Here is a 17936-nt window from a genome sequence, read left to right on the forward strand (position 1 = left end):
TATACTTTTCTTAATAGATGGTCTAAAATTAAAAGAATGAAATATTACAACCTGAGCATCATGGTCAGATAATCCATTTATTATAGGTTTAACAGAATAATTACCTGCCTTAGTAATGTCAATGAAGAAGTTATCAATAGATGTAACTGATCCACGTTGCACGCGAGTAGGGAATTTTACCACACTTGTTAAATTGAAGGTTTGTAGGAGAGCTACAAGTTGTCTTTTCCTCTCACTATCAACTAGGAAGTTTATATTGAAGTCGCCACAGATAACGAAATCCACTGTGACCTTAAATAATTTATTAAGAATTAAATCTAATTTATTCATAAAAATATCAAAATTTCCTGATGGTGATCTATATATAGTAATTATGCATATTTTTCTTGCATTCAGATGAATCATGATGGCACAGATTTCAATATCTCTATCCTTACAATATTTAGTAAGATCAATATCTTGTTCCTTATAATGTTTGTTTACATCCAACGTTAGGTAATTGTAGTCTTTATGTACAAAAATACACACCCCTCCCTTGAGTAAAGATTTCCTGCAGTATGCAGCACCAAGTTTATAACCTTCAAGATTAATCTGTTCTAGTTCTAGTTGTTTAAGGTGATGTTCTGATATACACAATACCTGAGGCAGCCTAGGAAGCAAAGAAAATATCATCTCATCTGTTTTATTTCTAATTCCACAAATATTCTGATGAAATATTATGAGTGTATTGCTGTCTATTACACCCTTTCCTTTTCCCCTAAATAATCATTTTTCTTTGTTACTGTTGTTGTTTTTTTTCAGTCTTTTAGATGACCTAACTACCTTGACTGAAGGGTATTCACAGCAATAGTGAATAGGGGTCACATGATATGTGTTTACTGTTGGTCGATGTCGGTCCCTCAGTTATATAAGTGAGTGACAAAGTTCAGTTGGGAGCAGTTAGTTATGAGAGAGAAATGGTAGTGGCAGAATCATGAGAAGCAATTGAGTTGGAAATAGAAGTGACAGTGAGTGTGTGTGACATAGTCCTGAATTCTGAGTTACAAGAGAAATAGTAGCTGTGGAATCATGTGAATGGAGCAAAGTGGAACCAAGAATACAGGAAGTCGGCCAGTGAGGATTGAAAGTGTGATTGGAAGATTCTGTGTGTAATATTTGTAGTGATTTGAAGTGATAGTTTCTGTGTTGAGATCCATAGCTAGGAGACAACTAGTGAAGACAGAGGATCCTAGTGCTTGTGCAACTGTGAAGTGGAAAGTGTGTACATCAGCGATAGCACTGTCTTGCCTGTATTTAAGTGTAACTAAGAGAGTGTGTGTGTGTGTGTGTAACCAAAGTGCTAATGAATCCAATCACCTGAGCTAGAACCCATCATTTTCGTCACCCGACATGTGACGGTATTGAAAAGTGTGACAGTAGGCCTGCTGGGCCCATGCGTGTGCCATCATAATAGTGTGACATGCTAACAATAAAGGTTAATTATGATATTAAAAAGAAATTGTAGGCATCTGTCTCAAAATAATTTCCAAATGTAGGTATGTAATAATGAATTCTGATATTTTTTATTTGTATTGAAGTGTTTATTAATTCTTGAATTATTACTAATTGTTTTTCATGACCAGTATTTGTTTGACAGTACTTCCCTTTGTATAATTTATCTGTCAGTATTTCAATATAATATTCTAAAAGTCATTCCTTCATTGTACCATATTATATGAGACTGTAGACTTTGATTCTGGAGGTGTTTGCTTTCAATTTTGGCAGGGACATGAACAATACAGAAGGTTTCATGATTTTCCTCAGTCACTCAGAACACATGTCCGGGTAGTACCTCAACTAGGCTACGTTCCTTCCATTACCTTTCCAGTTCTTATTCACCAAAAATCCCACCATTTGACACTACAGTCCTATTTACTGACAGTGTCATTAAATAAACTGCAAATAAATAAATACAGGAGGTGGTACCATATGTATTCTTTATTTTTATTTTATTTTCAGTGCATATTATTTCCAATCTTGACATGGAATTTTCTTCTGTAATTCAGTTATTATCAGATATGTTGCAAGTTTTGCATAACCTGTGGCTGTAATGTATGAAATTCTAGGATGTACATAAAACTTATTAGTTTCTTAAATGTCCTGCAGGTAACTGTTGAGCGAGACCTCCATATCCGAAGGTTATTTGATGATCTTCCACTCATATGGCATCTGATGTCACTGGTAGCAACATATCGTCCTGCCCTCTGCTACTGCTCTGTTCTCCTCCGTGCATTGACAGCAACTCTTCTGGCACAGTGGGGGTCCGCAGCTCAGCGAGCACAACATAATGACAGATTGCTTGCAACTACAACCCAGGTTCTGGAGCTGATGGCATTGGGACAACTCTTGCCACCTCCACTATCAAGCCTTAGAGATGTAATACCTCACCTGAAGCCACAAGAGGTGTGTTTTGGAGACCAAAGAATTCTTTTATCTCAAGTATTCCCTTTATGTGCATGTGTGTGCGCACACACACACTGTCTGTCCTTTGCAGTTTAGTACTTAATACTCTCGGTTCATATTTTGGAGATCTGAGGTTCAGTTCTTGGTTTGTAGACATGCCTGATTGAAATAGTGAGTTTTCTTGACATTGGATGGAAGCGTAGTTGGTTGAGGCACTATGCTACAAGCTGGAAGGTTGTGGGATTGAGTCCCAATGAGGTCATTGGATTTTTCAGTTTACCTAATTCTTTCATCTACACTAAGGCCCTGGGGTCTACTCAGCCTCTAACAGAAATGAGTACCAGGAATCTTCCTAGGGGTTAAAGAGCAGTCGGCGCATAAGGCTGACAACCTCACCGCCATCTGTGAGCAGGCTGTGTAGAAAATATGGGAGCCTTGACATCTCACAGCCCTAGGGGCCTCCACAACCTGTTACAGGGATAGCTTTACCCTTTTGGAGTTATGAAGTGAACTTTTGTGTTACAAGTTGGCCAAAATTGATGGGAGAAGGATCCCAGCTCTTCTGTCTGAGTCCGCACTTGCAAACAAAAAGTTCAGTAAATAAGAAACTGTACTTTCTATCCAATACTGTGTTTATAGAACCAATCTTCATCATCATGACCTGCTGTGGCTACAGATTTCTATAATTAGTTACAGCTGTGCCAACAGATAGAATAAATTTGTAAAGCAGTAACATCCATGACAGTGAATGTCTCTATGTTTAACCCTCTGATTGAACTGAAAAACATGACAGTTATCATGATGTTATTGAATGTCACTTGGTTGATGAATCTGTAAACATTTTCTTCCTGTTCTTTCCTTTGTTCATTCTCTTTCTTTCACCTTTAGTCCTTTCATGAGTTGTACTTCATTGCACATGAAGTTCTACAGTTTTTAAACTGCCTGACAGATTTTTATGAAAGTTCATTCATATTTAATATTGCGAAATGATTCAACTAAAAATTGTCCCTATTTAAGCCAAAGAACACCTAATTTATGCTCATGTATAGTTTTCTAAGGTTTTAAGAACCAAATCTGTATTTTGCAGGTTGTTCAACTTATACGTGACTGTGTGTGGAACTACCTACGTGATCATGTCCCGTCTCCTGCTCTCTTTGCTCGTGATGAAAATGGTCTTATGTGGCGAGATGCAACATTAGCCCATCCAGAACCTCAGTACACCGATACACTGCGCAGCACTATGCAGAATAACATTCAGCATTTAGGAACTCTTTATAGCCAGTTATTCCCCCCTATGTCATCTAAATGTCAAAATGAGTAACATATTTCCTTTCAGTATTCCAAAGTAACTTAGATTAGAAATATTCCACATAAGAATTTATATGAGTACATCTTATACATTTTAGTTTGTCTTTTTATGAATTTTGTATATGTGTAAATCCACAATTCAGCCATGTATGAGAGTCACTGAAAAGTAATGCACCATATTTTTTTTTTTAATTTCAGTTTTTATTTTATAACTTTTCTATTCACACAGTGGATAGGTACAGGCTTTAGGGACAAAATATTCCTTTTCACAGTACTCCCAATCTCTCTCAGCAGCTTTATGACACCTCAGAACAAGGGCATATATGCCCACATGGTAAAACTCAGGATCAGGGCTTTTCGGCCACTTTTTCACAGATGCCAGAAGGGAGTCATTGTCCTCAACTTTTGTCCCACAAATGCTGTCTTTCAGTTTATCAAACAGGTGACAGTGTGAAAGTACCAGATCATGACTGTATGGTGGGTGTGACAACTCTGTCAACCTCAATTTTGTGCTCCATAGTTAGGAGACTGACATGTGGCCAGGCATTGTCATGCAGCAGCAGAATGTCTTCCATCCACTGGTGTGGTCGAACATGGCACATCCATGAATGAAGTGTAATGGTTCCTAAGTGATGTCATTGCATGTAAAGCGTTTTCCTAGTCGGGATTCCTTAGATCAGTGTTTCTCAACCGCAGGGCCATGGCCCAGTACCAGCCCCTGGCATCAGTTATACCGGACCGTCGTCTTATAAAAAAAAGAATTTACTAGGCCATGGTCTCGCAAAGGTTGAGAACCACTACCTTAGATTTTATTAGCTGCCACACCCCAGCAGCCATGTTGGTTGCATGGCATCCTGACACCATTTTGGTAGCATGATTCTTTTTTTTTAACTCTCTTCAGGGGTTCATTTGCTCATAGCACTGGCATGGGGTTTGTGTAAACCCATAGGTCATCATTCTGGCACTAAAGTGGTGCTGTGCTCTTATTAAAACTATGTCTGCTATACCTACCCAAAGGTTACACATGCATATTGTGGAGTGGGGTGCTTGCCATAGGATTTGCTGATTATGCTGTACCAGGTAAATACAGTGTGCACTAATCTAAATTTTATTCCTACAACAGATGAGAAGACAAAAGCTTTTGGTCTGAATGGTAGCAAGCATTACCCAAATTCTATCTCCTATTCATTTCCTCATGAATCAAATGTTCATTTTTTACTGTCATTCCCAAATATTTGAACTGTCCCACATTTACAGAGCATCTGTTAGCTACTTGTATGTCATGGTTTTCCTCTGTATTCTGGTGACAAGACAGCAACATATGCTTAGTTTTATCTGCTTTTACTTATAGACTGACCTCCTTACTAGCATCAGTTAAAGTTCATTTGTTTTTCTTTATGGTATCTATGTTATCACTAGGGACCTGATTTTTATACCATAATAATCCCTTAAATATATATGCATGAAAAACTTCCAAATATACACATAAAATGTTCATACTAAAAATTAAAATTGATTTTACATTATTTTAAGACCAGCAAATCAACATTTAAGATAATTTCATGTAATCACTGAATGATTCACTTGCAGTGAAAAGATACACTTAAATATAAATCATTCAAGAAAGCCAACATTTTTTCATTACAAGTTAAAGAAAACAGTGGTACTAACATTTAGCTCTCCAGGCTTTCAACTTCTCCTTTGTTGCAGTTCACAATTAATAAATGTTTTAGGTTTCTCATAGTTAATTGCCTCCTGTTGTCTCATAAGATGTCCTTATAACGGGAAGAATTTCTTTCCACCTCACAGGAACTTAAGGGTGCATGTACAGAAGCCGGTATTTGCTCCACTGTTAGTGATTTTTTACTTGCTAGTTCAGTATGCTTACCAGCAAAAATTTTTTTCAATTTCACAAATTTATTCATATCCTGGGTTTTTTTAAAGAATGCTGTGTACTTTTTCCTTTACAACTTCAACTCTTCCAGGAACTGAATTCAATTTGGAAACATTGGTTTGAATACACTTAATGACTGATACAAAGTAGTATTGCTATTGCTTGCCTCCCATGAGGAAATGACAGATGGAAGATGAGAGAACTGAGCAGATAGGAAAGATTAGTTTTTAGTTCAGCGTTTTTTAATACATCTTGGGTAACTTGAATAGATGCTGCTCTTTTGGGATCAAATGTATTCATGGCATTCGTTCAATATAATAACTCACTGCATACAGCCACATGCCTCAGCATGTTAAAATTGGTTCTGGTGGAAGTGGAACATTCAGTGCTACTGCTTTAAAGGCCTTTTTTTATATGGTGCTTTAACAAATACCTTCTTCACAGAAGACACCAACAAGCTAAACAAACTTAACCACAGATTAGTCATTATGTTATAATTATTATGTCATGTTATGGGAACATTGAACTTTTACTATTCTGACTTCATTAAAACGAAACAAACTCTGTGGTTTTAGTCTGCAAGCGAACTATACCGACGAGTGACCACCACCTGTCGACAAAGTTGCTGCCAAATTTCATGGATAGAGGATGTTGCATGGTCAGCACAACGAATCCCCACGGCCGTTAATTTCGGTTTTCTAGACTGGAGCCTCTATTTCCTTGAAATGGCTCCTCATTTAGCCTCACGAGGCTGAGTGGACCCAGTTCCAGACCCACGACTCCCAAAATCTGATAGCACCAGGCATCTAACTTGAACCTCTGGATCTATAGCCAGGAACTGTGACAACTAGACCATGGAGGCAGTCATCATTACTAATTTTGTGCAAACTCTCATTCTCAATTGTTGATTTGAAAATGTCTTCCCTACCTAACTTACCAAGAGCACTTCATGGTATAAACACAGTGAGTGGATGTGACACTCATCACATCAACCCCTGATGACATAGATGGAGACAGTCTCCACAGTGTTGAATACTAATGCCATAGTGATATAACTGATTGCCTGAGTTGACTTCATTGCATACAGTCTCTGTGAAAACTTCATGTAAATTTGATAGTTGCTCAACTGATCTGGAAATTTCCTGTTGTGTAAGGAGTAAAAATTATGAAGCTCCTCATTATGTAATTTCCCCTATCACTTCATTTTCATGGACTCCAAAATTGCAGTGCAAGAGGATACACAGAATGATGTGCATCAAAGTTATTTCTATAGAAATCTGGTGTAGTTGAGAAAAAACGGTAACATGAATGTTTTGGCCTAATACAGATGAAACGGGTGAATGAGAAAGGTACACAGTGAGGAGCCCCACATTTTCTTCTCACTTGATACAATTAAATTCAAACTCTGATGGAAATGACATAGAAATCTGTGAGATGTATACAGAAGTTTGGTTTGGAGACCTTGGGAAGAGGTCTTTTGGGAGGATAATACTTGTAAAACATGTCATAATAAATAAGGTTGGTGGAAAACTTCGTGAGAGCGATAACTGTGAATGATAATAGTGGGGAAACCCCCCAGTCTCTTGGGTGGATAATGAAAACCCCTGAAAAGATCACATGGGAGGATAATACTTGGAAGCGACATTACAGTATAACATAAAGCCACCGAAGTAAACTATATGTGCTTAGAATCTACTGTCCATTGGTCATGAAACAAGAGAGAATATGAAGAATTATCTTCTGGTATATAATGCTAGGCAGTCCATTGAAAGTTAACCTGCACCTGAGAAGGAAGGGAACAAAGGTGTCTTGGCCTTTTGATCCATAACTTCTTGAATCATTGAATGTCTCAATGAGTATTCTCCCCATAGAGGAACATTATGTAGGATTTGAGGTTCTCAGTCTGTTGAAATTAACGGACTACATGGCGTTACATCCCAGAAGATACTGAGAACCTCAAATCCTAAACACAGACCAAGAAAACTGAAATATCATGCACTGATTTATAGATTTATTCTCTAACTATAAATGAATATATTCTGTACAAAGTATGCAAGAAATTTCTCTTTAACAGCCTTGACTAAATAGGTATTTCCTCTCCCTTATCTATTTTTGCCTGAATATGGAGACAGAGTGAGCCTCCAAAACATAACAGACATAATTTAACTCACAATCAACAACATTCAGGAAACATTTTCAATATTTCTGGACATTTTAAAATTATCTTTATACACACATGGAAACTTAGGGAAACAACTGAGAAATGTAACTGGGCAGTTCTGTATAATTACGAGTGTCAAATATTCTGATTATCACTGAAACCACAGAATCTACAGTCTTCATTTATAGAAGATTTCATAAATTTCCTATCATGACAATGAACTCTTATTAAATTGCACGAATAAACACAGCTTGCCTAAGCATAAGTAATCAGCATATATGCATAAAAATTACTATAAGTGAGAACGTTTCAGTTAATGATGTAAATTAATTCTAATCTGTGATATTTGAGCTGTCACTTTGAGCCAATGAAGTACAAAAGATGTATGACCATGTATTTTCATATGGTTTGGGGTTCATGCAGACTTATCATAACCATGCAGATCACAGACCAGGTAAAAGTTCTGTACACACACAAACATATACAGAAATTCATTGCCTATAATTAATAGTATACGTCAGTAGAAGTATAGTGTCTCGCACTTGTTTGTGACCTACAAGGATTTCAATTCCTAACTCTGAAACCAAGATCACTAGAAGTTTGTGAGCACTCATGATCACAGATGTGGACCTACATGACTTGCAAAAGTTGTCTCAAATTTTAAATTATAATTGTAGATCTTGTTATTACCCACCTCATATTCGTCATGATCGTGTCTTTGAATAAATACAGGTATAAAAAATAGCTATGAATTTTAAAATGTCTCACATAATATGACACCATCACAGTACCATGTCACAAGAAGTACAGATCAGGATCCTGGAATGTGTGGAACTGGATGGACAAATATGAGAATTCTTCCTTCAACTCTTTATACCACATTTGTAACTGTTTATATCACCTGCTTACAACGAACTGAAATTTTGCTTTCAGAGTGCATTTCTGGGCTTTGTTTGGTTCTCAGAGAAAACAGTGATTGCTTTCCTAAATGTAGTTCACTGAATTAATCTAGGTAACCGAGTCTTGGCATGTTTTATTAGAGGTAGGAATTGAACTTTTAAATTCCACACAGACTTTGTCCATCAACCTTTATCATCCAGAAATCAAGATATAAATCTGCTGGTATGGTGCTTGGAGCCGATTTTAACTTGGTGGTAATGGGATTTATATATAATAAACAGTGACACTGGGCCTGCTGGATTCATGCACACCTCGACATAATGTAACACATGAATGACAAAGGTTAAAGGGTTAACCATAATACATAGTACTGTTTCCTTTTAATTTGGTGTTCCAGCTCTTCTTTGAAAACACTGAAATTTTGTATAAAGACAGGAACCAGTGCCATAGCAAAATTACATTGTGATACAGAAAAAGATGAAAAAATAACTTCTTTTGCACAGGATTATCATCACTATGTAGATCCTATGAGCAGACATATTGTCTTGAACTATACTTCAGTAATGAATAATGTTTAAATATATACTTTCTGCACAGATTCACAATATTTATTTAAAATTTAAGAAAAAATGGTACGCTTGTATCACACTTTAAGTCAAGGAATATAAAAACAGAGTGTGAAACTTCCGCTAGAACTTTTCCTGCTATGGAAATGATTTGATCATAAAGCAAAGAAACCTTATGCACAGCAAATGCTTAACAGAATAAATTGAGAAATCAGCCTATGACTCCAATAAACAATGCAAATTGTTGAAACTCTGTACCTGAGAATTATTTAAATGATTTTTCATTATTTACATTAAATTTTCTAAAGTTATAAAAACTATAACATAAAAGCATCATTTACAAAAACTTGTAAAAGCACAATGTACAAAAAAAATATATTTATTAGTATTTACTATTTTATACCAGAAAGGAAGTCTAATTTTACGCGAGGTACACCACATCAATAGGCATAACATGTTTACTAAAGCACTTTTCACACTTTATTTTCTGTTTAACCCTTCGGATACCAAATAAACTTGGGTTACAATTAAAATTGCCACAAGTGAAGAGACTGAGTCATTGTTAATCAATCAGTATAGATTTCTGTCAATAGATGGCCTGAAGTGTGACTACTGATGTCTGGAGGAAACAACAGGCTTTCACATGACTTACACCTGCTGTTATTTGCAGGTCATTTGATTAAGTACTTCACGTTTTTCCATGCAACTGCATTACCTCCAAGCAGCCTTGTCATTTATAGCAGGTAGTTTTATGGCAGAGGCTTGGCAATCGAAGGGTTAGAGAGACTGAGATTAGATTCTGCAAGATCAGTCAAATCATACTTTTATCTTGCAGGTGGAGTTGACATTTTTGGGAACACACACATTAGGAACCTTTCAGAAAGGTTCATAATGAAGATTTATACGTGTTAGTTTAAACTGTTGATCTGACAGCATGAACCAAGTATAGCCTAATATTTGTGACACTTCTTTCTCTGTAGCATCATATGATTTTGATGATGAGCGAAGCCACTGGTAGAACTCATAACTCCAGTCAGGACTCTGTGGCCAGTCACATCGCAATATGACCCCATTGCGACGTACAAATAGATAATGCAGGTTGCGTGCAGTGTGGGCCAAGAGCAGCACAGTCGCTGTTGAAATACGCTCCCTTATCATCTGGAAAGAAGTTGCAAGGAAGGTAAGCATCAACTTTGGTCACTTTACTACACTCCTAATACCAAGAATGCAAAAGCAGCAATGTATAGCCTTAATATTTATATGAATGTATGAAAAATTACAATGTTATTGTATTTACTACAACTTCTATATGTACACTGTAGCTGTGGACATTTACTGCACCATATATAACATTTTCTGTTTTAGTTGACCATGTTCCATTATTAAAAAGTAATCCTGTTAGATGAGGCTAAGAAAATTCTTTAACCAGTTGAGCTTTACTGGGCATATAACATACTGACTCAGATAAATATAGGAACTGTAGGCGAATGGCTCATCACCTTCCAAAAATTTATGGAGTGTCTTTACTCTCTGCTTAATGGATACATAGTATAAGTGAATAACTTGAAAGTTCAGTTCAGTGTTTGAAGCCGCAGTTAAGGTAGTTCATTCATAGAAACAAATTAAAAAATGAATACATAACAAATGTGGCACAGTCACTGTTGTTGCCTCTAGATTTTCAATTCATGAATGATAACTTTTGATGCTGTCTTATACATAATATAAAACAGGCAGGGCAGATGTGCAAGTAATGTACACTCGAGATAATACATGTATGCATTCACATAAAGTGCCTGTCATTATTGTCCAGTTTTAACTAAAACTGAAATGGGCCAACAAAAATTCCCCAATATCAAATTTCATGAAACTCTGTTGAGAGACTGTTGAGTTGCTATATGTGGACAGATAGACAGAGATGGCAAAGTAAATTGAGGCATTTTTGCAACTTTTCGTTGTGAACTTGCCAGAGATGTGGGTATTCACATGTGTCTACCTGTGCCAAAAAATGAGGTATTCATGTGTATTTAATCTAGTCTAGTATAGTAACAAATACTGCAGGACTGAGGGAGGTGAGCAAAGGACTACTTTGGAAACTAATGATTACTCAGCTTCACCACACCATTCATACAACCAACAGGGTCTCTAATTTTATCTGTTGATTTATTGATTTTCAAAGTATTAATCTACATGCATTTCTAAAATTTCATGGGGAAAACATTAAAAAAAATAGCTCTATTATGAGTTTGCACAGGCATAGTTAGTACATACCTAATTCTGGATGCTTGGTTATCTCACAATACTGGAGCCACAGGATGACAATCAAGTGTTCTGAATGTCAAGAGTTAAAAGCAAGGATTATAATTTAAGAGGGGAAAAATGAGGCATAACGTTAATACAAGCTTAAGGCATCTCCAAAGAATTTAATGTGATTTATCAGAACAGGATTCTTGGAAAGAAATCACAGTTTTAAGGTCCTCTGTTAAATTCCTCTGTAGGAGGATGAAGAAAGGAGAAATCTACTCCATGGATGAAAATTTCAGTTTTCTTGTTCCATATCAACCCATACTCTGCTGAAGTGTTCTATCATTTGTCAGTCTTATGTAAAAGGAGGAGTTACAAAGAAACATAACACTTGTGGTAGCAACAAATCTCCACTCTTCACTTCAAAACAAGGAAAAGCCTCATGTTAGCACTGGATACATTATATTCACATGATCAGAAACTGTTAATTTGGAAGACAGGACAAGAGTGAGGATATTAGGCAGCAGCTTTCTGTGTTGCACTGTGTTGAGTTGGCTCAACCTGGCTGCAGTACCAGAGTGTGCAGGTAAGGGCACTGCCGACACAATAGCAGAAGCAAGGAGTCAACCCGTTCATGGAAAGATTTTGGCATGTAGAACCTTGGAAGTCCTCGGTGGGCATAAACATGAAGATCAAGCCGGTACAGATCAATAGCTGTAAGAACCGACTCAGATGCCATCTGGACAAAGAATTATAAAGGAAAAATTACTGATTGTATCATACCAATAAGTAACTTCTTGCATTCTGTATCCGTGATTCCATCATGGTACAAATGTGCTTCACGTTCATAAGTCAACTCTGAACTTCTCATACATGTTTTGGAGTACAATGTTAACTGTAATTCTGTCTGATTCATAATGGTAAGAACTGCAAGGGCCTGGTGAATAAACCATTAGCCAAATTGAAGCCAAGAAAGTTTACTTCATTGAAAATAATGACACACTGTTGACCACTATTCTGGGGAGATATTTCTTGGCAGATTTAATTATAGGCATTCTTTGTCTTGGTCCAACTACTGGGAAATATATAAAAACACATTCCTAAATATATATCATATATAATTTTTTGCCTGAGAAATTAGCATCAGCATATTTACAGAAATATTATTTACTTATGTACAAAAACACATTCCTAAATTCCTAATTACTTAACTTTCTATTGTCTACATTCAAGTCTCCTTCTACTTGTCCCTTGCCATCCCAGCAGACTGCCAGTCTTTGTAGTGGAGCACATTACGGGAGAATCAGATCTTGGTCTCATAACTATAGGTCCAAGTCAAATTACAATGCCCTTATTTATTTTAATTATTACATGTTTTTGTTTACTGTTGTTGCTGCAGCCTTTATTGCACACTCCCTGTCCCTTTCTTAACAACTGAAAGGAGGATGAAAATAATAAAAAAATTAACATTCAAGTGCTGAAAACCCATAATTTCCATCATCAGAATGCAGTAATATAAAAGAGGAAAAATTCATATCTTCGCAATACTGTATGTAATGCATTTCACACTTGGGTCAGCATTACTTAAAAAAAAAAACAGCGTATATGGAGGAGTAGCGAGAGTCAGTAAGTACCATTACTGTGCACTGTGTGGATTATAAATGTAAGAATAAGCATTTATAAGGGTATAATTATGCTGCTGACACAGGTAGATATAATAATGACACATCACACTTTAAATTGTCCATCATATTATTTTTCAAAATGAATACTAGACAAATATCTTAAAATTCCATTCTCATTAGACTTAATTCCTTCTCCATAGATTTTCACAGCCTGTGTCTAATGTATAACTCATTTAGCTACACCATATGTTGGTGCTGTTCCAGTGCAGGCACTGCAGTTAGGGTAACCACCCTTTTATTTCCATATTGCAGGACATTCTGACAATATCTGTGGTATTCTGGCATGTGGGGCGGGCGGTTATGGCAATAGCATACACTACAAGTTTTTGCCATTGTAGTGGTTTATCTTTAGATTGCATGTGATAATTATTGCAAAGTTAATATTGTTTATAAGGTTTTTCATGTCAAACTTTAAAATGCAAGAATTAGGAATTCTTAAGGAAACAAAAAAATAATACAACTAAAATATTTTTATTTAATAAACAAAACATAGACAATTAAAACTGGTATACACATAAAAGTGAAACATATTGTGGCATGCAGACCCATTGCTGGACGATGCCCGCAACACACGTGGCCGACATTACAGGACAGTGTTTTCTATGACCACAGATGGACTGTTGCTATGCAGCGCGCGTGCTGTGACATCACACAACAGTGGTGGGTAGTGATCATGTGACATGTGTTTATGATGATGCATTGTCAGTCCCTCAGCTATATAAGTGAGTGTGTGTGACAGTTCAGTTCAGCTAGAGTTATGAGAGAGAAATGGTAATGGCAGAAGCACGCAAATGGAGCGAAATGGAACCAGGAATACAGAAGAATACAGGAGGTCAGCCTGTGAGGATCTAAAATGTGATTTCAAGACTTTATGTGTACTATAATGCAGTGGAATTGGGAGTGTGTAATTCAGTGAGACTTGTATAGCACCCGTGTTATAAATACGTGAAAACTACTGCAGATAGACTGAGAAGATTAGTGTGTAGCAATTGTAAACCCACAATAGTGTAATAATTAAGTGTAGTTATGACAACTGAAGATTCAATAAAGCAATTACCAATCCAAACCCCTGTCTCTAGTCACCTAATACATGTGTCAGTATTGTTACATTTTATGAATGATCAAAAATATTCACAGTTACAAAAGACAAGTCCGTCCAATGTGACTATTTCAGTTTTCTCACTTGATATTTCACTAGCCTTACATGTTTTGATCCATTTGGATCATCTTCAGAGGCACCAAACACTTTTTAGAAACCACTATCACAACAGTTGTCATATCAAATACACATGTAATGTCCTAGTACACAAAGTTCCATCTATCACTCTCAGTAGCCTTTCTGGTTATAGAAATATTTAAAGTTGTTTTAAAGTTTTAAAAACTTTGTTAAAAATTAAAATACATAAACCATATGGTTCGTGTCAACAACCCTGTCGTCTCTCTTCAAGGTGGCCGATGTTGTGCCTCCTATGTAACTTGATTAAGGAGATTCTGTAAAAATATTATGGGTACTGTATTAATATCAGCGATCCTACTATATATATATATTTGTATATAATTTTTTTAAGGTTTTGTCCTACCTTAATATTATCCGTTATAATTTCTTGGCCCGCTGTGCTATGTATACTGTTCTAGTGTGTGTTGTGTTCTTTAATTTGTACTTCCTGTATCTGTGACTTTGTTGTGGGCGTGTTCTGGTGTTGTATTATGAGGTTGAACATGTTACGTTGGCTATTACTTTCTTTTGTGTGTTTCTGTTCTATTAATTTCTTGAATTTATTAGAGTGATATATGTGGAAGTCCTCTTTTATATTCATAATGTTTCCTTTTTTGGCTTTTTCAATCATTTCCATGATTGGTGTCATTGGCCCATACTGATGGTGTTTATTTAGTATGTGTTGGGCGAATGCTGATTCATCCTTGTTTAGTCTTATATTTCTTATGTGTTCTTTGTATCTTGTTGTTAAGTTGCTGCCAGTTTGGCCTATATATATTTTTTGGCAACTTTGGCATGTTATTTTGTATATTCCACTTTGTTCATATGGGTTTACTTCCCGTTTTTCATTTGTTAGTTTACCTATTGTGTGGGTTGTTTTGAATGCTGTCTTTATATTAGTGTTTTTGAATAGTTTGGTGATTTTTCATATGTAATTTCCTGTATATGTATAGGTGACCCATGTTTGTTCTTTTTCGTCTTTTTTATCTGGGTTGCCCATCTTACGCCTAAGTTTGTTATATATGTGTGTGATGTCTTGCTTTTTATATCTGTTACTTAGTGCTATATTAATAATAGAATTTAATTCTTTATTTTTAGCATTTTTTTCAAGTGGTAGTGTAAGAAGTCTGTGTATCCAGTTTTTATATGCTGCCAATTTTTGTTCTTTAGGGTGGGATGATTTATTATTTATTGTTATGTCTGTCATTGTGGGTTTTCTGTATATTTCCATTTCTATTTGTCCCTGTTTATTAATTACGTTTAGGTCCAGGTAAGGTATTTGGTTATTTGTTTCTTCATTAATTGTGAATTGCAGGTTCTTTTGCTGTTTGTTGAAATGTTCGAAGATGCATTGGGGGGTTATTTTTGTTTGATTATATATTAAGAAGATGTCGTCTACGTATCTGTTATAGTGTGTAATTTTCCCGTCGTCCAGCAGATATTTTATTCTGCTTTGTTCCATGTTTTGTAGGAAGATATCTGCCATTGTACTTGATAGGGGGGAGCCCATGGCTACACCTGTTCTTGGTTTGTAATATTTTCCATTATATTGAAAATAATTAACCTTTTATGGTTAGGTTGGCATACTTAGGTATGTTTTTGTTTTTACATGTTCGAACCATAAAAGGTTCAAGTAAAGCTGTAAAGCTTACTCAGAGACAAGCAACCAAACTCAGAATAAACAACGAATTAAAGTTCTTATATATTAAAAAACAAAATATTAACAAACAACTGTATAAATTACACTTAAGAAATGCACAATATTGGCAGACCAACTGGCCTATAATAGAAAATGACGTAAATCAAAAACTAAATGAAGTCAAAAAAGCATTATAATAAACTTAATAACAAAACTGATAATTTAACTAATCAACAACAAGAAAAGGCAATTAGCGAACAAAGATTTTATCCACGTTTGCACAATATGACTAACATACAACTTACTGAAAAGGAGGAAAACCTACTAAATAAAGGAAGTAAATCTAATATGGGTACCTCTCCAAAAATAAACATAAAACAACTAGTCCACGAAACAGAAAATGCAGTAAGACACGTAAAAGATGTAAATCAGCAAGAAGCTATTAGATACTTAGCAACAAAAAACATACAACAATTAGCGTCAAAGCAAAACATAATAAATAAAGAACACAAAGAACAAACACATATGATCAAACAAATACAACAAAAATTAACACAACATAAAGCAACTATAGCAGACGCCGATAAAGGAAAAACATTACTTATTATTTATGAACAAGATCTAAATGATAAAGTAAATTCATTTATCGAAAATAATAACATTGCCGAATTAAAAACAGACCCCACACAAAAATTTCAAAGAACAGTACAAAACACTCTAAAACAATGTAAAATTATAATAGACCCTATAAAAAGAAAACATGTTCACCAAATGAACCCACAAGCACCTAAACTAAATGCAAAAATTAAAATACACAAACTGGAGGCCCCAATTAGACCGATAATAAACAACACTAATGCACCCACACATGAACTAGCTAAATACATATATCAAAGACTAAATGACTACCTAAAATTAAAACACGAATATAACATTATTAACACAAAACAATTTGCAGAAAACAAGAAAACTAAAACTAAGTCCAGATCATAAACTATTAACGATGGATATTAAGGACCTCTACGTTAATATCCCAATCAACAACACAATTCACGTAACCAACAAACTACTCAAAGACCATCAGAATAAAAGCAGAATAAAATATCTGCTGGACGACGGGAAAATTACATACTATAACAGATACGTAGATGACATCATCTTAATATATAATCAAACAAAAATAACCCCCCAATGCATTCTCGAACAATTCAACAAACAGCAAAAGAACCTGCAATTCACAATAAATGAAGAAACAAATAACCAAATACCTTACCTGGACCTAAACGTAATTAATAAACAGGGACAAACAGAAATGGAAATATACAGAAAACCCACAATGACAGACATAACAATAAATAATAAATCATCCCACCCTAAAGAACAAAAATTGGCAGCATATAAAAACTGGATACACAGACTTCTTACACTACCACTTGAAAAAAATGCTAAAAATAAAGAATTAAATTCTATTATTAATATAGCACTAAGTAACAGATATAAAAAGCAAGACATCACACACATATATAACAAACTTAGGCGTAAGATGGGCAACCCAGATAAAAAAGACGAAAAAGAACAAACATGAGTCACCTATACATATACAGGAAATTACATATGAAAAATCATCAAACTATTCAAAAACACTAATATAAAGATAGCATTCAAAACAACCCACACAATAGGTAAACTAACAAATGAAAAATGGGAAGTAAACCCATATGAACAAAGTGGAATATACAAAATAACATGCCAAAGTTGCCAAAAAATATATATAGGCCAAACTGGCAGCAACTTAACAACAAGATACAAAGAACACATAAGAAATATAAGACTAAACAAGGATGAATCAGCATTCGCCCAACACATACTAAATAAACACCATCA

The 17936-nt window shown here is 35.4% G+C and overlaps 2 protein-coding genes across 6 annotated transcripts in view; one reads left to right on the top strand and one right to left on the bottom strand.

Moving 5' to 3' along the window:
• Positions 1-5715, top strand: part of LOC111865023 (integrator complex subunit 5) — a 51481-nt gene extending 45766 nt beyond the window's left edge. For all 3 annotated transcript variants that reach the window (XM_023852723.2, XM_023852720.2, XM_023852721.2), the window contains exons 15-16: positions 2146-2442; positions 3530-5715. In XM_023852723.2, the coding sequence (XP_023708491.1) occupies positions 2146-2442; positions 3530-3763 (531 nt within the window). In that variant the 3' untranslated portion in view covers positions 3764-5715. The remainder of the gene's footprint in view (positions 1-2145; positions 2443-3529) is intronic.
• Positions 5716-6072: 357 nt separating this feature from the next.
• LOC111865006 overlaps positions 6073-17936 on the bottom strand; it is a 21274-nt gene continuing 9410 nt past the window's right edge. The window contains exons 6-7 of one of the 3 annotated variants that reach the window (XM_023852686.2): positions 12087-12251; positions 6073-10429 (exon numbers count right to left, since the gene is read on the bottom strand). In XM_023852686.2, the coding sequence (XP_023708454.1) occupies positions 10148-10429; positions 12087-12251 (447 nt within the window). In that variant the 3' untranslated portion in view covers positions 6073-10147. Of the gene's footprint in view, positions 10430-11539; positions 12252-17936 lie in introns of all 3 variants that reach the window. The other 2 variants (XR_002842882.2, XM_023852687.2) reach the window with 2 other exon arrangements.

This window comes from Cryptotermes secundus, unplaced genomic scaffold (assembly GCF_002891405.2).
Source record: "Cryptotermes secundus unplaced genomic scaffold, Csec_1.0 scaffold766, whole genome shotgun sequence".
NCBI classification, from domain to species: Eukaryota; Metazoa; Arthropoda; class Insecta; order Blattodea; family Kalotermitidae; genus Cryptotermes; species Cryptotermes secundus.